The 20820-nt window shown below is 33.5% G+C and overlaps 3 protein-coding genes across 6 annotated transcripts; 1 reads left to right on the top strand and 2 right to left on the bottom strand.

The window, feature by feature from the left end:
- Positions 1 to 1061: 1061 nt before the first annotated feature.
- Positions 1062 to 4926, bottom strand: LOC108202773 (28 kDa ribonucleoprotein, chloroplastic). The gene is made up of 4 exons (XM_017371308.2): positions 4292 to 4926; positions 2328 to 2429; positions 1968 to 2240; positions 1062 to 1388 (listed from the first exon to the last, which is right to left on the bottom strand). The coding sequence occupies exons 1-4, from the start codon at positions 4742 to 4744 to the stop codon at positions 1335 to 1337; spliced, it is 882 nt and encodes a 293-aa protein (XP_017226797.1). The 5' UTR covers positions 4745 to 4926; the 3' UTR covers positions 1062 to 1334.
- A 641-nt stretch (positions 4927 to 5567) lies between these two features.
- On the bottom strand, positions 5568 to 12224 carry LOC108202774 (uncharacterized). Of its 3 annotated transcripts, none has more exons than XM_064084399.1 (5): positions 11888 to 12219; positions 11675 to 11791; positions 7146 to 7241; positions 6958 to 7050; positions 5568 to 6155 (listed from the first exon to the last, which is right to left on the bottom strand). In XM_064084399.1, coding segments are annotated over exons 1-5 (558 nt in total). In that variant the 5' UTR covers positions 11889 to 12219; the 3' UTR covers positions 5568 to 5904. The 3 variants fall into 3 exon arrangements, with proteins under 3 accessions (XP_063940469.1, XP_017226798.1, XP_063940470.1); XM_017371309.2 differs by having other exon boundaries at positions 6958 to 7056; positions 11888 to 12214; XM_064084400.1 differs by lacking the exon at positions 6958 to 7050 and having other exon boundaries at positions 11888 to 12224.
- Positions 12225 to 18126: 5902 nt separating this feature from the next.
- On the top strand, positions 18127 to 20801 carry LOC108201971 (uncharacterized). 2 transcript variants are annotated; one of them, XM_017370320.2, is made up of 5 exons: positions 18127 to 18375; positions 19055 to 19810; positions 19907 to 20092; positions 20202 to 20342; positions 20422 to 20801. In XM_017370320.2, the coding sequence occupies exons 1-5, from the start codon at positions 18331 to 18333 to the stop codon at positions 20527 to 20529; spliced, it is 1236 nt and encodes a 411-aa protein (XP_017225809.1). In that variant the 5' UTR covers positions 18127 to 18330; the 3' UTR covers positions 20530 to 20801. The 2 variants fall into 2 exon arrangements, with proteins under 2 accessions (XP_017225809.1, XP_017225807.1); XM_017370318.2 differs by lacking the exon at positions 18127 to 18375 and having other exon boundaries at positions 18905 to 19810; positions 20422 to 20663.
- Positions 20802 to 20820: the final 19 nt, after the last annotated feature.

The following is a 20820-nucleotide window of genomic DNA, read 5'->3' as shown; positions in this document are numbered from 1 at the left end:
CTAATATATTTTTAATTTAAAAATTTACTTTTTTATTCAATTTAAAATATTAATAAACGGGGTGTATTCAATTCGGATGTTAATAGATTGTTTTTAGTCTATGAATTTTAATAGATTGTATGTGATTTTGATTTTGTGCGGATTTTTGATAAAATGTTGTAGAGTTGATAGGATTTAAGCACAATGTTTCAAAATCCCATTGTTAATGGGATTTCAAAAAACTTAAAATATACTAAAAAATGCCACAAAATCCATCATTTTATCAAATCCAAAACAATCTTTCAGCATTTGAATACCATCAGATTTTAATGAATTTTAAACAATCCCAATGGAATATCATCGGATTTTAAAGCATAATTTAAAATCCCAATTGAATACCACCAGATTTTGTAGGAATAACTCAAGATTTTAATAGATTTCAAACAATCCCAATCGAATACTCTCTGATTTCATGAATGCAACAAATCTTTGAAATCCTAATCCAATACACCCCTCTCTGAATTTCACAAAGTAGGTTTAATTTATGAAAAAAAAATTAACAACGGTATTATGATATAAATTATATACTTATTTTAAAAATATTTATATATATATATTAAAATCTTAATGATCTTACTAGAGATTTGATGAAAAGGAAAATTTTGATTATAGATTTGACCAAATAAATCATAATATGATATTAATATTTTCCAATTAGTTGACTGAGAAAATTTTTATTGAAAAATTTAAGTTCTTTCAACTAAAATATTTTTATTTGTCATCTTTCTTCACCCCATTCTTAATAATATATTCATATAACGTATTCAATTCTCTGTTCTAAACGATTTATTTACAATTCTGATTAAATTTTAAAATATATTTTTTTCAATTATACTTTGATTTGATTTAAGATTTAAGATTTTCGACCTATAACAAAAATTTCCACTAAATCTTTCGAAAATTTTGAAGTGATAGATCTATATTTGGTAAATATAAGAATATCAAGTATTTTAAATAATCAAGTCGCATCATTCAGACTTGTTTCCCAATACTATTGACTTCTATAAAAATTTAGCCCAAACTACAAAAGAGGAAGACAAGTTGTTTCACTATCAAATCAATGTTTGTGTTTAGAAGAAATGCCACATTCATAGGCAAACTCTAGAGCTTAAATTGTACACTGGAAAATGGGCAATGAGGTGTATGTACAATAAGTTAGAAAGGGCCTGGTATGATATAATCATAATCTGCTGATACATGTGCAGAGTGCAGCTAACTGATCATCTTCGTTTGTTGAGTGCTTGCAACCACCAATCTTCAACTCTTCTTACATAAATCTCATGAATCTTTTCACCTTATTCTCGCTTTCCTTGAGCTAGGCTTACACGCATTGCTCGTCCTTCCAGTTCCTGAATTAACCAGCAAAAAATTTACGAACATAAGTATTATTCTCTGTTGATTTTAAGTATGAACCAGTAACTCTGGGGAAAAAAAAAAAAATACTCATTTGTGTCTGTAGTCAGTACTGTAAAGAGTATACTCGCTCTGTCCCATTTAATTGTATACGTTTCTTTTCAACTGCTCGACACGCATTTCAATGCTCTTATAAAATATAGTTCTGTAACTTATTTTTGAGATTTTCTTTTTCTGAATAAAAATATAACATCCAAACTTTAATTCAGAAAAAAAATTTTAAAAATAAATTACACAACTACACTTTACAGGAGCATTAAAGTCCGTGCCGCGTCCCCGTCCCCCAATGTATTACTCAGGGGGACGGAGGGAGTATATACTTAGATTGCGTTTGGGAACTTAATTCAACCATGTCATTTGCTAAAATTTAGAATTTCAAATGAAATTCAAGTTCTCAGACAGTGCATAAGTGTTTTTTTCATTCTTTTTACTTGAAGAATCAAGATGATATTTGTAAAGCAAAATAAAAGAGATGGATGTTGCCTATGCAGTTATGCATGTTTTAAAAATCATACCGCTCCATCCAGTGACTGTAGGGCTGTTTCCATCTCTGCTTTAGAGGGGAAGCATACGAAACCATAGCCACGGGACCTTCCAGTGTCTCCATCAAATAGAACTCTGCCTCCAACTACGTTCCCATACTGTCGAAAAGCTTGGGTCAAACTTTCAGATGTAACTGTCCATGATAAGTTGCCGATAAAAAGTTTATGTTCTGTTTCTGGGTATAAAGGCTCTTTTGGTTTTGGTTTGTCTGCAAAATTTACCCTCAATGTTCGCCCTCCATATACCTGAATTATGCAACTGTAAAATTACTACTACAATAAAAGTATAGTAAAATGTATGCACACAAGAGAAATGAGAGATTCAATTCATACACTTCCATCGAGATTGTCTATGACTGCCTGGCAATCTTCAACAGTACTCATTGTAACAAATGCGAATCCTCTGCTCTTTCCGGTGTCTCTGTTATAAAGAACCTATACAGCATAAAATGACATTAAAGACATCAGAACTTAATTCGAAACTTTTAAATCTCTATTAAAAGTGAAATAGGACATGCCTAAGTCCTAAACATAAGAATCGTCCAACATTGTTATTAGGATATCATGTCACCAGAAGGTCCATATGAATCATTATCAATACAAGATTGAGAGAGAGAAAAAAAAACCTATGCCTCGTTCTTTTAAGGTTCTTCACACATTGTTAACAAGATGTCGTTTGTCATTAGAAGGCCCGTATATATTAATTATTATCAAATGGAAGACCTATCAATACAAGATAAGTATTTGAGATTTTAACTTAATTCCATTTCTGTTGATTAAGACTATATATTTCTCGACTAAAGGATCTCCATCAAATTGATTGCGGTTCCTGACATATCATCTAGCTCTTTGGCCTTTGCTTAGTAATACTGACACTTGATTGCAATAACCATAAGCCTTCACTAGCATCTTATATTTAATCAAAACAATAGTTTACATCCCCATATCAATACTGCAAGAGCAGTTAATCATCTCTGAAACAAGAGATGACTTCTTTGAATTCAGGAGCTTCTCTGTTTATCATATTTGTAAATTTTTGTCTGCTAAGTTATAAAGGGAACAAGTGATTTATGTGGTATATTTAGCTGGTGTAATGCTAAATAGGAAGACGCAATTCATACATGTGGTACACTTAAACCAAATGAACTATAAACCCCTCTCCCAGGAATCATAGTACTCATATCAGCAGCTGTAGAGCAGCTGTAGAGCTGCGAAAGCTTAAAAATTATTGCAGGCACAGCAGTTTCACGAAGGTATATCATATATACAGAAGCTCATTAATATCTTCATCACAGTTTTGAGCATTTTTAATCCCACAAATCTTGAGATAAAACCTCATTTTTACTTTTTACTCATGATCCTAAGAAATCACATCATTGCCGGTTGAAGATTTGCTAAGTTTCTTCTATCTTACATACAGTTAAACCTCATTAAGTAATATCCGATAAAATAATAACCTCGCTTAAGTAATAAATTTTGTTGGTCCCAAGTTGGGTCAATGTTGTAAAGTAATATTTTCGCTAAAAGCATAAGATAATACAAATTTAGAAATTTATTTAAGGCCCAGGTAATATGTAAAGTAATAATTCATGTATTATATATATACATAATGTATATAAATTACAAAGTTCAGTTTTTTTTAAAATATGAATCTATAGTAGCTTGTTTTTTCTTTCCACCAAGGCCAAAATTAACCTCATCCTTCACTTTATGTAAAACATAAATAATTCTCGGTATGTTTTGCTCATGTTGTAACAAGTAATTGTTTAAAGTGTTGATTGCTTGAAGTGCTTTCTTTGATGACACGCTTGGAATGATATTGCTATTCTCTACATGAATTTAGTTTTCACATATGATTAAATATTATAAAAGTAATTTTAAATCAAATACATTGCATGTGACTGATTCTTGTTTTTAAAAATAATGAATTATAAGTTGTAAACATATAGAAATTCGGTAAAATAATAAAATATTATTTTATCGATAAAGTAATAAAATATTATTATATCAATAAAATAATAAATTCGGTAAAGTAATATTTTTTGCCAGTCCGAGGGATATTACTTTAAAGAGGTTTAACTGTACCTGCCTTCGGAATTTATTAACAAGTTTTCTTTCTATTTGTAAGTAATCTCATTCTTTTCAACCGAACAGAGCTAAGCAGCCAATTGTTACAAGTCCAGAAGTTGGGCTTAACACACCCCAAGTCTATGGATGTTCGGGAGAACAATCAATCGAAAACCAATCAATTTTCTATGTCTTATAGAGGGAAAAACAGATAAAAAGGAGAAGTTTACCTCAACTAGCTCAGGGCTACCATAATCTTGAATAATTCCAGCAAGCTGAGCACTGTCACAAAGATAAGGTAAGTTTCCAAAGTACAGCTTAGTGTTTACAGGACTATCTTCTCCGCTACTCATCACTTGTTCTCCCTCCGATTCCACTTCATCATTCACTACCTCATCCTCAGCCTTTAATACCACCTCTGCCTCCACATCCTCAGTATCAGCCGTTAACGCAGCCTGCTCCTGCGCCACTGCTGCTGTCATAGACCTACGTGCATGGCCCTTTGTAGCAGCAATGATGATCACAGGCTCAATAAAAAGTGAGTGAGAAATAGGTGACACTTGCGGCTTGAAAGTGGCCAGCCTGAGATGATCAGAGAGGTGAGACGAGTTCTTGGAGCGGATGCAGTTGAGGCTCTGCATTGACGTGGAGAAGGAGGAGCTTATGGCGGCAGAGGCGGCCATGGTGGCGGGGTTCGAGACTCTGTGGTGAGATGGGTTTTGATGGTAAAAATGTTGAGAGATTTCAAGGGAGAAAGGAAAGAAAGAAATGGGAGATAGGTTTAAAAGCTATGTGGGCAGATGGTGCTCATTGAGATTGTACCAGATAAGTAAAAGATAAGGTTTGTGTTTTTCTCTTCTAAACTGTATCCGTCAGATTTTTACTTAAGTTTAGAATTTTATTTAGCTCGAATTTTAAAAATATATCAGAATTTTGGAATATTCAATTAGAATGTTAAATTATGTTACAAATTTCTGGTTCAATCAAGATTTTAAATTATGTTTTAAAATTCGATAATATTAAAATTGAGATTATTTAAAATTCATCGAAATTTGATGATATTCAAGTGGCGATTTTTTGAACTTCATAAAATGATGGATTTTGTGAGGTTGTTTTAAGGTATCTTGTTTTGATTCAATTATTTTAAATAAACGTTAGTATTACGGAGAAAGAAAATCTTTGACGTCGAAAGATAAACAAAAACTGAATTAAATACAAGATTAAAAGAAGATTAGTCAGTCAGTCAGCAGCTCTCGTGTACACGGTAGTGTATTTGAGGGAATCCCAAATTAAGTGTAGTTTTGACTTTTTTCAAGAGATTTATTCAGAAAAAGAAATTTTGAAAAATAATATGCAGAAGTATGTTTTTCTTGCACCTTAAATTATCTGCAGAAAGTCAAAGCACTTATTTTGGGACGGAGGGAATAGTGTTTTGAAGGGAATAAGCAAAGTGCAAAGATTTACTCATCTCAACGAATCTAACTGCATTAAGCAACAAAATCAATCTATCAATAAACATGTTTTTTCATAACACAGCAGCAGTACAGCACTTAGCACTATACAAAGTTTCCTCAACGAAAAACTACAGCAGGCTCCAAATTCTGCTGCAGATTCATTATCCTAATCTAATTCTCTTACTGATGTCCACATTCAAGGCCAGCAGATTATGAAATGAAAAGAAATGCTATATGCAGAGAAAGCAAAACGTAATAAAGTCGTGCTTTTACTTCTTTTTAAGTGGAAGCTTATCTGTTACACACTGTATATATTACACAAACATGAATTAAGACAAAAATTTAGTTACTTTGTCGAGGTAACTTTCTTCAACTTTAAGCAGAAATCACTAACCCTTTCTCAGGTAAGCTCTTTTATTTGGCTCGGCTAAGGGTGACACCCTTATAACTTTGGGATTGATTCTACTGTGAACAGCTTCATTGGTTTCTCTTGTTTTGTTAATAGGACGACCTTCAGCATCAATGGATTTTGGGACAACCTTGCACTGGACGTGTCGGTTTTGACATTGATTGTGATTTCTCAAACCTGAAGATCTTTCTGGTCTTGATTTCTGCTTACTTTTAAGTAAACCATCATTATCTGTTTCACCCATAGAACATTAAATCAATTAGTTAAACAAGGCAGAAGTTTCTCAAGGGGAAAATCAAGGCAGAGAAGGAAAACAAGGAGACATAAGGTACCAATAGGTATTGAACCCGAAAATATGCAGAGCGGGATACTCCCAAAAAAACAAATTTTGAAAAGTTATTTCCACAATGCTGCCATCATGATAGTTCTCATGCTACTAGACTATATCATCCGCATAGGTGCATTTTGAACACAGGTCATATGTCAATCCTCAGTTCTATCACTAATAAGCATGGGCAATATGCATTTAAGCTTTAAGATATATTTTTATTGCTTAAACAAAACAACTATCGACACAGTGAACACCAACAGGGCTTAAAATGAGGATATATTCTACAATTTCCTAATCCTAGCTTCTTAAGTCATTATATAGTGAATTAATAGGGATTATATGTTACATGGACTTATCAAACTTTTGGTGTCCTTCCAAACAAACATATTAATAAATATAAGTGAATCATATGTACGAAAGTATGTAGATGTGACAATTTTGAGTAAGCAATTCATATCAAAACCAGAAGGCAATAAGGTCATCATAAATTCATAATAAAATATTAGTTGCATCCCATTTAAAATCATCATGAATACACATTAGTTGGTGAAAAAAACAGTCATATAGAAACATCCATTGCAAGATATAACTGCATAAGATAAAACATATGTGCTTCCTTGGACTTTAGACAGTTTTTATGTACAATACATCTTTTTACTGATATCACTGGAAGCATTTGAAATAATAACTAATATAATGTACCAGGACTAGATAAGACAGCACGTGGTCGGGGGACTGAACTAGCTCTAATATTTTGTTTTTCTTCCTCCACAACTTTTATTTTGATGCTCTTTGCTGATCCTATTTAACAAAACATAAGGAATCCAATTAATAAAGGAATACAACTATGACAACAGCACATCAAATACAATATGGTACAAAGACTGAACCTCTGGATACAGGAGCCATTGGCATGACTGGCTTTGAGACATATGACTTGGGAATTTTTACTACTGACGGCAGAGAATTGTCTTCAAGTTCCTTTACTGCAAATAAAAGGAAAAAAAGTTAATTAAAATTTAAAACACACATGAACATGCTTCATGCACAAATATATTTTGCATTTAAGAGTCTTCTCTATGTTCAGATGTTTGTGGTAGTAGAAAATCAAGGGTTGCATTTCCAAAATTTAGATTGATAATAAGATAGAGCAGAAACTATTTAGCCAAAAAGAAGAAGAAGAAGAAGAAGAAGAAGAGCAGACATTCATTTATTTTTGTAAACTAAAAGATTGATAAGTAATCTTTCACTACATCCCTGCTTTTATCTTTCACATAACAATGTGTCTTCTTGGTGTTACTGTTGCAAGTTATTTCCTCCAAACGCGAGACAATACACTCCCAAAAAAAAAAATTAAAAAGGTATTTCAACAATGCTGCCATTATGATAGTTACTGGACTATATTATCAGCATAGGTGCATTTTGAACACAGGTCATATGTTAATATTTATATGATTAGAGATTCCCCAACCTCACTATTCGTTTATCTATAATAAAGACACATAAACATGATGGTAAAACCCTAAACATAAAATGATGGTACACCTCGTTAAATATATTAAATTATCGAGTTTTCTTTTAAAAAAATCCAAACGGTTTGAAATGATTTTTGGAGGCGTAACATGCCTTATTCAAATTCTAAAGATTACTCTCATCATCATAAAAACTACAGAAAACAGTTACCATATACAAAAAACTCACATTGCATAAAATCCTTAATAGGTAAACCAGTTATATAAAGAACATCCTCTAGCGTGAGGCCAAGAGCATGTGTACATGTCATGATAGCAGAGTATTAGTATGAGCAGAGTACTTGTATGTTCAGTATAAGTATAGTAAGGGTAGTAGGGTAATTTCCTAAATTCCTGTTGGTATGAGTTAGTTACATTCCTACATGATGTTTATAAATACTTGTGATCTGTGTTGTATTGGAGATAGGTGAATATATGAATTGGCATTTGCCTCCAACCTCTCTCTCTATAACTAACTTTCTCCTTCTAGAATCTCTCTCTGATCTCTCTCTCTATGATCTCTTCTCTCTCTGATTCTCTTCTAATCTCCCTCCAATCTCTGCTATTCTATCTTATCCTAGCTATAATCTTTCATTTCTGCACTTATAAACCAGAAAATACCAAAAATATACATAAAAAGTACTTGTAACGGATTCAAACCATGACAGTATCAAAGAGAAAAATCCGACGGTCAAATTTATAGTAATCTCCATCAAAGATGCTTGCAATGAATGACGCCATCATGTCAGGCTCCCCGTCAATCATGCTAAGCAGCCTAAAGAGACATTTCTGGTTCTCCGGGTCCAGAAAAATCTGACGGTCCACAAAAAGATCACATTCTGGACCCGGAGAACCAGAATTGTCTCTCTAGGCTGCTTAGCATAATTGACGGGGAGCCTGACATGATGGCATCAATCATTGCAAGCATCTTTGATGGAGATTACTACAGATCTAACCGTCAGATTTTTCTCTTTGGTGATGTCATGGTTTAGAGTTACAAGTACTTTTTATGTATATTTTTGGTATTTTTTGGTTTATAAGTGCAGAAATTAGGGGTGTGCACGGGTCGGTTCGGCTCAGTTTCTGTCTAAAACCGTTACCGAACCGTGTATTTAGGTTCGGTTCGGTTTTTAGGTAGAAACCGTAACCGAACCGTATCGAACGGTTTTTTCGGTTTGGTTAACCGTCGGTTTCGGTGTCGCTTTTTTCCGGTTTTTATATGATTAGAAACTAGTATACAAATTTATTATTATTATTAATTTTAGGAAAATGTTTATATACTTATAATATCAATTTCTCTTACTAAACTATAAAATTAATATATTGTAGCACATATATATAATATGTTATATATAATATGTTATATAGAATAATATATAACAAATGTTATATTTTTATTTTATATTATATAAACGGTTCGGTTTTTCGGTTTGGTTTTTCGGTTTTTCGGCTCAGTTTCGATTTTACAGTTTTTTTTGCTCACTCCTAGCAGAAATGAAAGATTATAGCTAGGATAAGATAGAATATCAGAGATTGGAAGGAGATTAGAAGAGAATCAGAGAGATTTCACAGAGAGAAGAGAGCTGAGATCGAGAGATTCTAGAGAGAGAAAGTTAGTTATAAAAAGAGAGAGGTTGGAGGCAAATGCCAATTCATATATTCACCTATCTCCAATACAACACAGATCACAAGTACTCCCTCTGTTTTTTAATATATGACGTTTGACTTTTTGGCACACACTTTTAAGTGCTTTGAACGGGTAGTTAAAAGTATTATTTTTGAAATTTTCTTTTTCTAAATAAAAATATATAATCAAAATTTTAATTCACAAAAAAATCAATTAAAAATAATAATTTTTACTAGCCGGTCAACCCACCTAAAGTTACGTGCCCAAGTCAAAAGTGACATATAAAAAAAACAGAGGGAGTATTTATAAAACATCATGTAGGAATGTAACTAACTCATACCAACAGGAATTTAGGAAATTACCCTATTGTCCTTACTATACTTATATTGAACATACAAGTACTCTGCTCATACTAATACTCTGCTATCATGACAGGTACACATGCTCTTGGCCTCACGCTAGAGGATGTTCTTTAAATAACTGGTTCACCTGCATTCGATGACAGCGCCTTTAGCCGGGTTTTTGGGCTTGGGCGTTTTCTGAGGAAGACAGCACTGCCGGTAAAGGAGATGATGAACATTGACTTGAACAAGGACCACGTTAAAGATTACCGAGCCCGGAAAATTGTTGTTCTTCTCATTGTTTTGTTTGCGTTTATTGTGCCAAACAATAACAAACATGAAATTGACTCGGTTTCAGTCCAATTCGTAGAGAATTTGGACAGAATCGATGATTGGGCATGGGCAGCAGCATTATTGGCTTACCTATACAACGGAATGAGGCGCTACAAAAATAAAAAAAATTATATTGATGGGAATCTTTGGGTTCTTCTTGTAACTTTTGCTTATACGTTTATAGTATTGTTTTATTGTGCTTTCGTTGTCATTTATTTGTTCTTATATTTGTCTGTTTTTCTTTGACAGGTTTTTTTCATAATTCGGATCAAGAAGCTGCAGACTGCTCTTGGGATCAAGTTGAAGAATCCCCCTGAGTCGGTAAAACACGGAGAGCCATGGCTACCATGGATCGTTCGTGAAATCGACAAAAAAACGCACAACCATTATGCCAAATGGACGATTGACTCGATGCTGCCTATCACAGGAAAGGTACACATTGAATTGTTAGTTTACTTATTAGTTTTTAAATGACAATACAGGATAATAATGACATAAAAGTTAAAACATGTAACAAGAATATACTTGTTAATATTTTTAGGAGTGTATATTTCTACGAATTAGGGAGCTTGACCAAGTCTGATTTTTGCCTTTCAATTTTCATGCATCTTTTCCTAATGAACTTGTGTTTTTTATTAATGCCATTTTACGAGATTCTATATAATTGCTAACTTTGCTTTCATGTTTTCTCTTAATAGGATATAATCTAGAAGCCTTATGAAGGGAAAAAATGCCCCCTCCCAGGAGATCGCAATTCCGTTAATGATCTCGTGCCACTGTTTTGCTACTATGTTGTGGTGCATCACAAACCACACCATTGTAGCAGACAGTTTCGGGTATTCAATTCTTATGATCTCATTCCCAATTGGGATGACTATGAGATCAAAATAACGCAACGGAAAAGGGGGGCAGGAAGGATTACTATTCTATGCACAATAAAGAGATTGCTGCTTGGAGGACTAGGAAGCCGGCGGAGGATTTTATGCAATGTGAGTTTTTTGTATATGGTAACTGTTTTTTTGTAGTTTTTATGACGATGAGAGTACTCTTTAGAATTAGACATGTTACGCCTCCAAAAATCATTTCAAACCGTTTGCATATTTTTAAAAGAAAACTCGACGAGGTGTACCATCCTTTTATGTTTAGGGTTTTACCATCATGTTTATGTGTCTTTTGTTCTAGATAAATGAATAGTGAGGTTGAGGAATCTCTAATCATATAAATGTGAGGTTGAGGATGTTCCATGAAGTTGCGTTTTCGGCTAAAATCACGACTTGAAGTTGTGTTTTTGTTAACACAACACGAAGTTGCGTTTTGAAGTGACGGTTGGGGCCATTTTTTCAGAAAATGACAATAGAGGCTTTTGCGGCTAAATAGTGACATCTAGGGCCAACACCCGTGGTAAACATAAACCCCCCTTCCACAAATAAACACACAGTCCATGAATCCAAAAACTTCAATTCCATATGGATTTAGTAAAAACTAGCACATACATAAACATCTTACAATAAAAGCTGATCAAATAAACACAAAATAAGAACATACATAATTATTTCAAAACCTAATCCGAGATCATCTAAAAGATATATATTAAAAAGAAAGATCACCTGGGGGAGATGGAAAATTATGCAAGGACAGAGCATCCAAAGCCTTACAGAATCTTGTAGCATAATCATCTTCATCAACATCTTGTGCTTCATCTCTCACCTTCACCTTTGGATACACTTTAACAAACCAAAATCAACAAATATCACATACATATTATCAAAAACAATTTACATAAAATCATAACAAGAAAAAACCATAAATACAAGGCTTACTATTGTTTTTTCTTTTTCTGCCAAGATTTTGATCTGGGCAAGCAAGATTTAAGGTTTATAAACGAAAGTCAGAAGCAATTTAGCTAAAAAAAAAATAAAAATGAGAAGCCCAGTTGAGAAACAATGAAAACGTGTTTCTTGATTTAGGACTGCTGGGAAAATGGAAAGTGAGTCAACTGTAGTTTTGTTGGGAGAGTTTAAATGGGAAGGAGGAAGTGGGGGGCCCAGCATGTCAATTTGTACATAAACTTTCGGCAGATACATCTAGAATCAGATACGTTTCGTTAAATTTATGAGTCAGTGTCCTAACAGTGACACAAGATGATCGCCGGTTATAGCTCATAGCAAACTAGGTATACTTCCTCCTTCCATGATCCATCAGAGTTGTATATATACCTGAGTACGTTTCAGATTCAAAAATGGATTTAAATATTTTATTGTATGAATTCGATAATTTGATAATACCGTACTCTAAGAGCATCTCGTGTTGGCTAAAATCGTTGGCTAAATGGGACCTGTAAAATATTATGTAAAATTTGTTGAACCTTTAAGACATTTTGCTTGTATTGGCTATATTGGTTGGTTATAATTTAAAAATAGTATGTTATTAATATTTTAGATTGTTAAAATAGAATATATCAGTTCAATATGGTAATAAATGATGTGTAATCTTCCTACAGATTTCTTACAGACCTGTAGAGGTTCGACAAATTTAGCCATCCATAGGAGGTTGGCTAAATTTATAGACAACAGCTGAGTATGGTTGGAGTTGAGTTTTTCGAGCTATTGGCTAAAATAATTTATTTTTAGTAATCCAACTCACCTTTTAGCTAAAGGTTTTTGATGGTTGGAGATGCTCTAACATTTCTTTTACGCATTTTTGGACTAAATATGGATTTTAAGATCTATAAATATGATACTTCTAAATAAAACAAAAAATAATTTCCCTGTTTTATTTGGATTTTTCAAAAATATGAACTAAAAGTATTCCGAAATTTTAAAAGTTCTGCTTTAAATACAAAATAAAAAATAAAAAACATTACTATAAACTTCTATTAAACGTCATAAATGTACGTGAAAAAAGTCAAATTTCTAAGATGTGGGTAGTATAAAATTACTAATACGTCTGCTATTTAAAAAAAATTAAAATACTTATTTAATTGATGTTAACATATAAATTTTAGTAGAAAAATGTCTTAAAAGTACGATGTAAAGACAAGATCAAAATTGTCATGAGATAAAGTACAACTTATAAAAGATATTTTTGACTATGATATCACTTATAGTTTTGAACAATTCGTTACAAATGGTGTTTACGTGATATTCTATATATCTATGTCAAAAGTCATCTAAAACAGAATAACTACTTGTTTAATTCGTTCTCTATGTCATATTCAGATTGTAATCCTTTTATCTTAATAAAAGCATTTATTTGCCCAGAAAAAAAAGGATAGCAGACTACTAGTAAAAAGATTTCAAGATAGTCATGAGGTTTTTGTCCAAAATATGAGTTAGAGTTTCGTACCTTCTTGGATAATTTGTCATATCGGGAGCCGGCCCATTTGACCCATTCGTCCATTTCTAACCCAATACCTCCACAACGAGAACTACACTGCCGCCAAATGGGTACTATTTACTGCTGCATAGTTGAGATTAAGATTAATTCAAAAAAAATAAATTTTTTATTATCTAAATCTAACCACTTAATTCTTTAACAATTGCCATCCTACAATCAACTATCAGTCTATCATCACAATCCTTTAGTGGTTGAACACATTTCACCACATGAAATAATTAGTTCTGATCATTCTTTTATGGTCTTGAAATGAATAATATTAGTGTCACATTAGGTGTCAAATTAAAAAATAAAATAAAAATTGGGACAGTAAAGTAAGATGTTTTCTAGAATCTGTTGATAATGAGTGAGATGAAAAATTTTAGAGTCGAATTTATAATCCAAATGTCAAAAAATTTAATCCCAAACTATATTTTGTATAAAAAAAATTGAGGGTACGCCGCCAATAACCCTCGTCTCTTTATATATCCGTCACAGATTATGCTATACTTCGTTTTTCCTCTAACCAATGGCTCCAGATTCCTGACCTTCCTGAGTAGCACTAGGGAGCTTGTACAAACTCATTCATGGAATATGTGAATTGTCCTTACAAACTTCTAAATGAACTGTTCTAAAAGCATTTGGAAGATCCCTCCTTGCCAGTTAGCAAGCAGTAACCATAATTTATAACACAAGTTAATTTATAACACAAGTACATAAGTTCATGAATAGTGACCCATATGGACCATATGAGGAAAGCCCATGAGATGGGCCCAATAACAATCACCATTGGAAGGACTTGACTTGATTCCCCACTTTAACTTGATTGGCCTTGGAGCCGTAGCTTCATTGTACTGCTAAATGCTAGTAATGTCCAAGAAGTCACCATTGGTTGTATTCGAACAAGATACATCAAGTTTCACATGCTTTTATTATCTGAGGTCCATTGAACAGCACCGAATCTTTATGAAATCCGGTTGTACAATATTTTGTTGGTATTGGTGGGTAGTAAAGAGATGCTTGTCTACGGCTTACTCAGATTTTTGGTAAGAAGTTTTCTCGATTCAAGTCAACGACCTCACAAATAACAACACAACTTATAATCTCAGAAGCGGAACTGAAAATTTCACCCAAACACCTACATAGACTATAAACTTATATTTGAATAATTTATTCATTTTGGTATTTTTAAATGTTTGTAAGAGCATTTTCAGCGGGGTTTTAATAAATTGGTAGATAGTACTAATATAAATTGTTGCTGTTAATATGATTTTAATAGTTATTTTTTTGAATAAACAATATGATTTTAATAGTTGATTATATTTTAAAAATAATAATTCAATCTTATTTTAAGTCATTATAAGTAAAATATATTACAGAAAAATGTTGTGAAGTTTTATAATAACTATCCGGAAGTTCAGTGTATATAGCTTGTGTTTGAGATTTTTATCTAAGTACTTGGGATGGTTGCAGTCTTGAAAGATGCTCAAATGTAATGTCTGAGGGGGCTCGTGGGTAGGTTGTTCTTTGGTATTGATTCCAAAAAGTGACCGCTGGTTCGCTTGGTACAACTCCTTGGTACTTCTTCCAGTCTCGTGATGCTTTAAGTATCTTTTAGGTTCAACTTTCTACGGTCACAAAGTGTAAGATTACTACTGCAAAATATGATCTGATAGATTAACTCAATTATGATTACTTAGTGCTTCACATTGTTCTGCACACACTGTAATTTTATCTTCTTATATTTTTATACAACATCGAGTAATTATCTGTAGAAGTAAGAGCTAAGAAGGCTCAAGCACACTAACTATACCCCATATGTTGCATTTACTTGGATGGAATGGAATGAAAAGAGAATCAAATGAAAAATTATAAAGAAAGTTTTATGGAGAAAGAAAAAGGTATGTGAAAATAATGACTAAATATGAACGAGTCTAAATTTTCTATGATGAAGATGATGGAATCATGATAAAAAAAAGTGAGCTCGGGGTGGCAATTTCGGGTAACAGGTCGTGTTCGCGTTAGGAATCAGGTCGATTTCGGGTCAAGTTAAAATCACTTAAAACTGAATAAAAGTTTAAATTGAAGTTTTTAGAAATGAAATTCTAATTTCGGGTCAATCAGGTGATTTTCGGGTCATTTTCGGGTTTTGTCTCAGTAAATCGGGTTGCGAGTTCGGGTCGTGTCTGATATTGCCACCCCTTCATGAAGATGATAGGAACATGATGAAAAAGTGAACATTCCTTCCGAAACACGTGGATTCAAATAGTTTAGACTTTAGACTGGAACGACCGAAGGAACGAAAATTATAAATATTTTTGAAAAAAAATTCCTTTTGATCCAGCTCGTTATTCCATATACTAGATCCACAATTCCACATGCCATGTTTGAGCATCTACATTAACGACACTGGAGTACTTATGCAGAGACATAGCCTGATAGCCACATGACTCTATCCAAGCTACAACATGTTCTTACTTAATTTTTTTTCATGTTTTCGCAAATAGTTTATCTTCTATTCCTGCTCTAGAACACAGAAAGACTCAGGCCTAAAAACTTATAGCGATCCTTGATTCTTCTTTAGCTCGGTTGGACACTTGATTGAAAACTAGCCTCCTGTTAGCGTCGTAGAAGTCACATTTGTTCCTTTCAGATAAAAGTAGATCGATTTTTTCAAACTTCTGCTAATTTTCGATAGTTCAGGCATTAATCACCACCAAGTTTTTGTAATTCCAATTGTACTGCTTTGTTAGTCCTCGACGGAGAATAATTCTTCTTCGCAGCAATTAAGATGACCTAAAGCTTTCGTTAGAACAACGAAACAAACGAATCTATCTCAAATTTTCTGTATGAACACTTGGACATTTTTCCATAGCCAGACATCTCTCTTTAATCATTTCCTACACATAGCTCATCAATTTGGCATCCCGGAACATTTCTTTTATCAAAATTGACTTGTTTTGATCCGACAAATTAGGCTGTCAAGACGATCAGGGAAATAAAGCATTCAACAACTCGAGATCACAGAGTCATTTCATCTGGATACGGCTACAATGCTGTTAATGTACAACATGAGGCCGCGTAGTCATATTTTTTCGGTATAAATACCAGAATGTGATTACTGGTTTGCTTGTTCCTGACTCCATGGCACTTTCAATCCTATCAATACTTTGAATATGTTTCAGTAGAAGAAAGTTGTGAAATTAATAGCAGAACATGATATTAGATTCCAGTTCAGCTAATGTTTAGGTACTATTTTTAAGATAAGTTTATTAGAAAGTGAAAAAGCACAACTTAGTGCCTCGGAATTTTGCCAAAACAAGGTAAAGTTAAAGCAGCTTAACAAACATGAGGGAATTCTGTGTACATTTTTGGACATTGTCTATTTACTTGACCAACATTGCAAGAACATTGGCTCAGAGCAGTGACTAATTATGGCGTATCGACACCGGATCTCATGACAAAGTGCAGGATTCGTGTTGATTAATATCGGTGTAGGAATAATTTCTGTTTCCTAGTGATGTGAAATGCAGATCCAAACCTTAATTATGCAGAATGGCTATTGGTAAATCATTGTCTTTGTTTTTTTTTTTTTATAGCAAATACATCATTGTCTTGTTACTTAAACCTTAAATATTGGGAGCTTAACGAGCATATCGCAGCCCTTAAAGTTAACTGGGACACTAACGAGCATATCTTAGCCCTTAAAATTAACTCGGACACTTCCAACCACGTAAGCGATGTTAATAAATCAACAATCCCTTGTTTATGTATCCAAAATCCGTACTTAAAAATTTCTCTCATATATGATGTGACCGGTCTCCCACCCACATAAAAGATATTAATAAATTGCCCATCTTTCTTAACGAGTTTTATTCTTTTACATAAAAATAAAAATTAAATATTATATACTATTTCTTAAAAATTAAAAAAAAGGATACAAGTCTTTTTTACACGTTAAAGTTTGGTGTATAAAGGAAAAAAAGACTCTGGGACATAAGTAATTAATAAGTCCTTTTCACTCTTGGGAAAAAATAAGAGTAAAATATTAATTGGTGGTCGAATATTATATATTTTTTCATTTTATTATTCAGAATTTCAAATTTACAAATAGATCACCAAATTTGTTTCAATATTTCAAAAATTGTCTAAGGCTTATTTTTCTGACAAAAACTACCTTTATCTCTAAAAAATAATTATTAGCCGACTTTATAATAAATTAAGACAATATATGACTATCACATTACAAATTTGAATTACCAATCATAAAAAAAAAGGATAAAACGCAACTAGTGACATATGCTTTTGTCCAAAAAATTATTATGACCAAAATTCCAGCCATGCACCACGCCAAGCTGCCAGGTCAGCGAGCCATGCCAGGTAAGACTGCGCCACGTGTCCCCCGAAAACCATAAACAAACGATAAAACCAAAACGCGATGACACGGAGGCAAAGGTCGCGCGCACGAATGGCAACGCGAGTCTTTAGGGTTGACTCCAAAAATTTGTATGGGCCACCCAATTCGCACCCTATATAAACCACCTATCTCTCTCTTTTCACACCCAAATTTCATGTCTCTCCATGCTTAATATAGTTCGTCTCTTTCTCTCCAACTTTTTCACCTTTTCTAATTATTTTTCATGCTCCAAATTATCTCATTCACCTTCTTCTTGCATTTTTTCAGACATGGATTTCAAGTTTCCGAGAAACGGCTACGATGAATGGCGTGTCCTCATGTCCAAGTCTGCGAGAAACTGCTGAGCTCGAAGTTTCAGCATCACACAACAAGAATCAACATTAACAAAATTTTGTACATATTTTTCTGCATTTTTTACATAATCATTTTTCGCGGATATATTTAAGGTTCAAGGAACGAGACTACGAGACAATGTTACAGGACGTGGTGAATCATCCCGAACAACAACTTCCCATTGTACGTCTGCTTATTTACACAAATCATCCATGCATGTCGAGTTTTATGATATTGCATGCTAAAATTGAGAAAATTAAAATGGCCTAATCGACGATTTTAATTCAGAATCATCTGAAGCAGAGAATAGAATCTTGATTAGAGTAGAGAACTAAATTTTTTGTTCTGATTATATACTGAAAGCTAATTCATAGTTATCAGTTATGCAAGTATAACAAATTAGTCAAGCACGGCTGTATAGGAATCAGCTTCTTGCCGAGATGTTTTAATCTGTGTAAAGCTTTTGCACTCACAACTCACAACTAGTCCCTTTCTTATCCCACTTTGATTTTTTGCAGAATGTTGTTATTATCATGAACTCCCCCTTGTGATTCAACTTCCGTTTTATCGTCTGAAATTATTAGAGAATATTAGCTTTAGATAGCGCGTATTTCTTAAGTTTTTCTTGGTCTTTCTTGATTCTAAAATTGAAAGAACCATTTTACATGGAGAACAATTAAGTTCTTTAGTTCTCTATATAAAGTTTCTGATGTTTTTTCTATATCTGTGTGCCTCTGTAAAGATATAATTAAATTACTTTTGTTTTCCTTCTTCGTGTAGCCCTTCACAAGAAGTCACTTATATGAACGCGATGTTTTATGAATTAATTATGTTTTATGAATTAATTTGTTCTGTTATGCAGGAGGACATTTCTAGCCCGCTTAGTGCTCAAATTCTAGAATTTTGTGAATCTGAATTGTTTCCAGAAACACTGCAGAACTCAGAAGTTGCTTCGAGCTCAAACGGATGCTATGAGGAGCACTCTTCATATACGACCAACCTTACTTTTAGTACTCCAGAAGCCAACAAAGATAACATAGCTAACAATGTCACGAACAAAACATTTACAAATACACCTCCTATTACTGCGAATAACAACACTAATATAAGCAATCTCTCCATAATCTTTGATTCCACTGAAGATCTTGACAATGATATCTCTGCTTCCATAGACTTTTCTTCCTCTCCTACACTTTCTGTTCCTCAATTTCTCAATGGTCAGCAGGAACAATTTGATATATCTTTGCTGCAAAATCAGATTGGACTGGCTGATAATGCTGTTGATGCCGCTCTCTCACAGTATGCGAATGACCCTGCTGTACCTCAGCTTATGGGGCCACCATTTCCTGCAATTAATGAAGATGAATGCTTATCTTCAATGCCATCTTACATGAGGATGAATCCTACATCGCCTGCCTGCTCGCTTCTTGATCTGGGAATAAATTCATATCTTCCTAGTAATCTCAATCGTACTCTTTCCACTGAAAATTCTGGGATCTTTACAGGGAATTTGTTTCTTGGAACTGATCTGCAGCCTCAAGAATTGGAATATCAAGGAGATAATGGTGGCATTTTCTGTACAGAACCTCTGCCACGTGGATATAATAGCGATCTTCAGGTACTAGTTACTCTCCTAAGTCTTAAAATCTATGTTGAAAATTTAAGGTCATCATAATGCTTATGTTGTTCATTGTGTTTTTAATAATTGGCAAAGACACTGAGCAGCGAGAGCCAGCATCTCGTTAACAGTGGTGCAAATTCGACTCCTCTGGCTTCTGAGCTTACAAACTTGGAAGATTCAACATTCAAAGTAGGGAAACTCTCAGTTGAGGAAAGGAAAGAAAAGATCCATCGTTACATGAAGAAAAGGAACGAGAGGAATTTCAGCAAGAAAATTAAGGTATCTTTAGTTGAAACTTGCAAAAAGTCATTAATTTTCCAGGCTTAATATAATCCTATCAATGTGATTTATGAGTACAAAAATGATCATGTAACAATTTATGATGCAGTATGCTTGTCGAAAGACTCTAGCAGACAGCCGCCCTCGTGTCAGAGGAAGGTTTGCAAAGAACGATGATTTTGGAGAGAACACTAGAACTACATGTGGCATTCATGAAGATGACACAGATGACGACATGAGATCAATTCATGTATGTACCAACTAGTTACCAAGTCAATTTTCTGCAGAAATCCTATTGAAATTGATCTTTAATGCTGAACTTGACACAGGTTGTTGTTAAAGAAGAAGATGAAATGATCGATTCTTCGGATATATTTGCACATATAAGTGGTGTGAATTCATTCAAATGCAACTATTCCATCCAATCCTGGATATGAGGCATTATGGAATGAAGCACATCTTCTACAGTTTTAGTCAGGGCCCTGCTTCCATCAGGATAGAGTACTGATCCTGGAATAAAACAGGACATAAATAATTGAGGGCCATATTATGGCATTTTGTAATCATTTTCTCTGTAATGCACCAGGTTAGCTAATATAATAGGTAGTACAACAATAAGAACTGTAATTTTGTACATAATACTATTGTATTTTAATACTCCAGCACTGTAAATGTAACCAAGTAAATATTTAGTTGTTCTGTAAATAAATATCAGTTTGCTGCAATTA

Source organism: Daucus carota, chromosome 9 (assembly GCF_001625215.2).
Source record: "Daucus carota subsp. sativus chromosome 9, DH1 v3.0, whole genome shotgun sequence".
In the NCBI taxonomy this organism is placed as follows: domain Eukaryota; kingdom Viridiplantae; phylum Streptophyta; class Magnoliopsida; order Apiales; family Apiaceae; genus Daucus; species Daucus carota.
The sequence above is the reverse complement of the archived record's forward strand: the minus strand, read 5'-3'. Positions and strand labels throughout refer to the sequence as shown.

Excerpts from the sequence above, each read along its gene's own strand:
- LOC108202773 (XM_017371308.2), bottom strand. The coding sequence starts at position 4,744 with ATGGCCGCCTCTGCCGCCATAAGCTCCTCCTTCTCCACGTCAATGCAG. Across the intron at positions 2,430-4,291 it reads GTAGCCCTGAGCTAGTTGAG|GTTCTTTATAACAGAGACAC; the intron begins GTAAACTTCTCC and ends TATGCTGTATAG. Across the intron at positions 2,241-2,327 it reads TAGACAATCTCGATGGAAGT|GTATATGGAGGGCGAACATT; the intron begins GTATGAATTGAA and ends TGCATAATTCAG.
- LOC108201971 (XM_017370318.2), top strand. The coding sequence starts at position 18,995 with ATGAACGCGATGTTTTATGAATTAATTATGTTTTATGAATTAATTTGT. Across the intron at positions 19,811-19,906 it reads GATATAATAGCGATCTTCAG|ACACTGAGCAGCGAGAGCCA; the intron begins GTACTAGTTACT and ends TAATTGGCAAAG. Across the intron at positions 20,343-20,421 it reads ACGACATGAGATCAATTCAT|GTTGTTGTTAAAGAAGAAGA; the intron begins GTATGTACCAAC and ends AACTTGACACAG.
- LOC108202774 (XM_017371309.2), bottom strand. Across the intron at positions 7,242-11,674 it reads TAATTTTCCATCTCCCCCAG|TAAAGGAACTTGAAGACAAT; the intron begins GTGATCTTTCTT and ends TTTTATTTGCAG. Across the intron at positions 6,156-6,957 it reads TGCTGTCTTATCTAGTCCTG|ATAATGATGGTTTACTTAAA; the intron begins GTACATTATATT and ends TGGGTGAAACAG.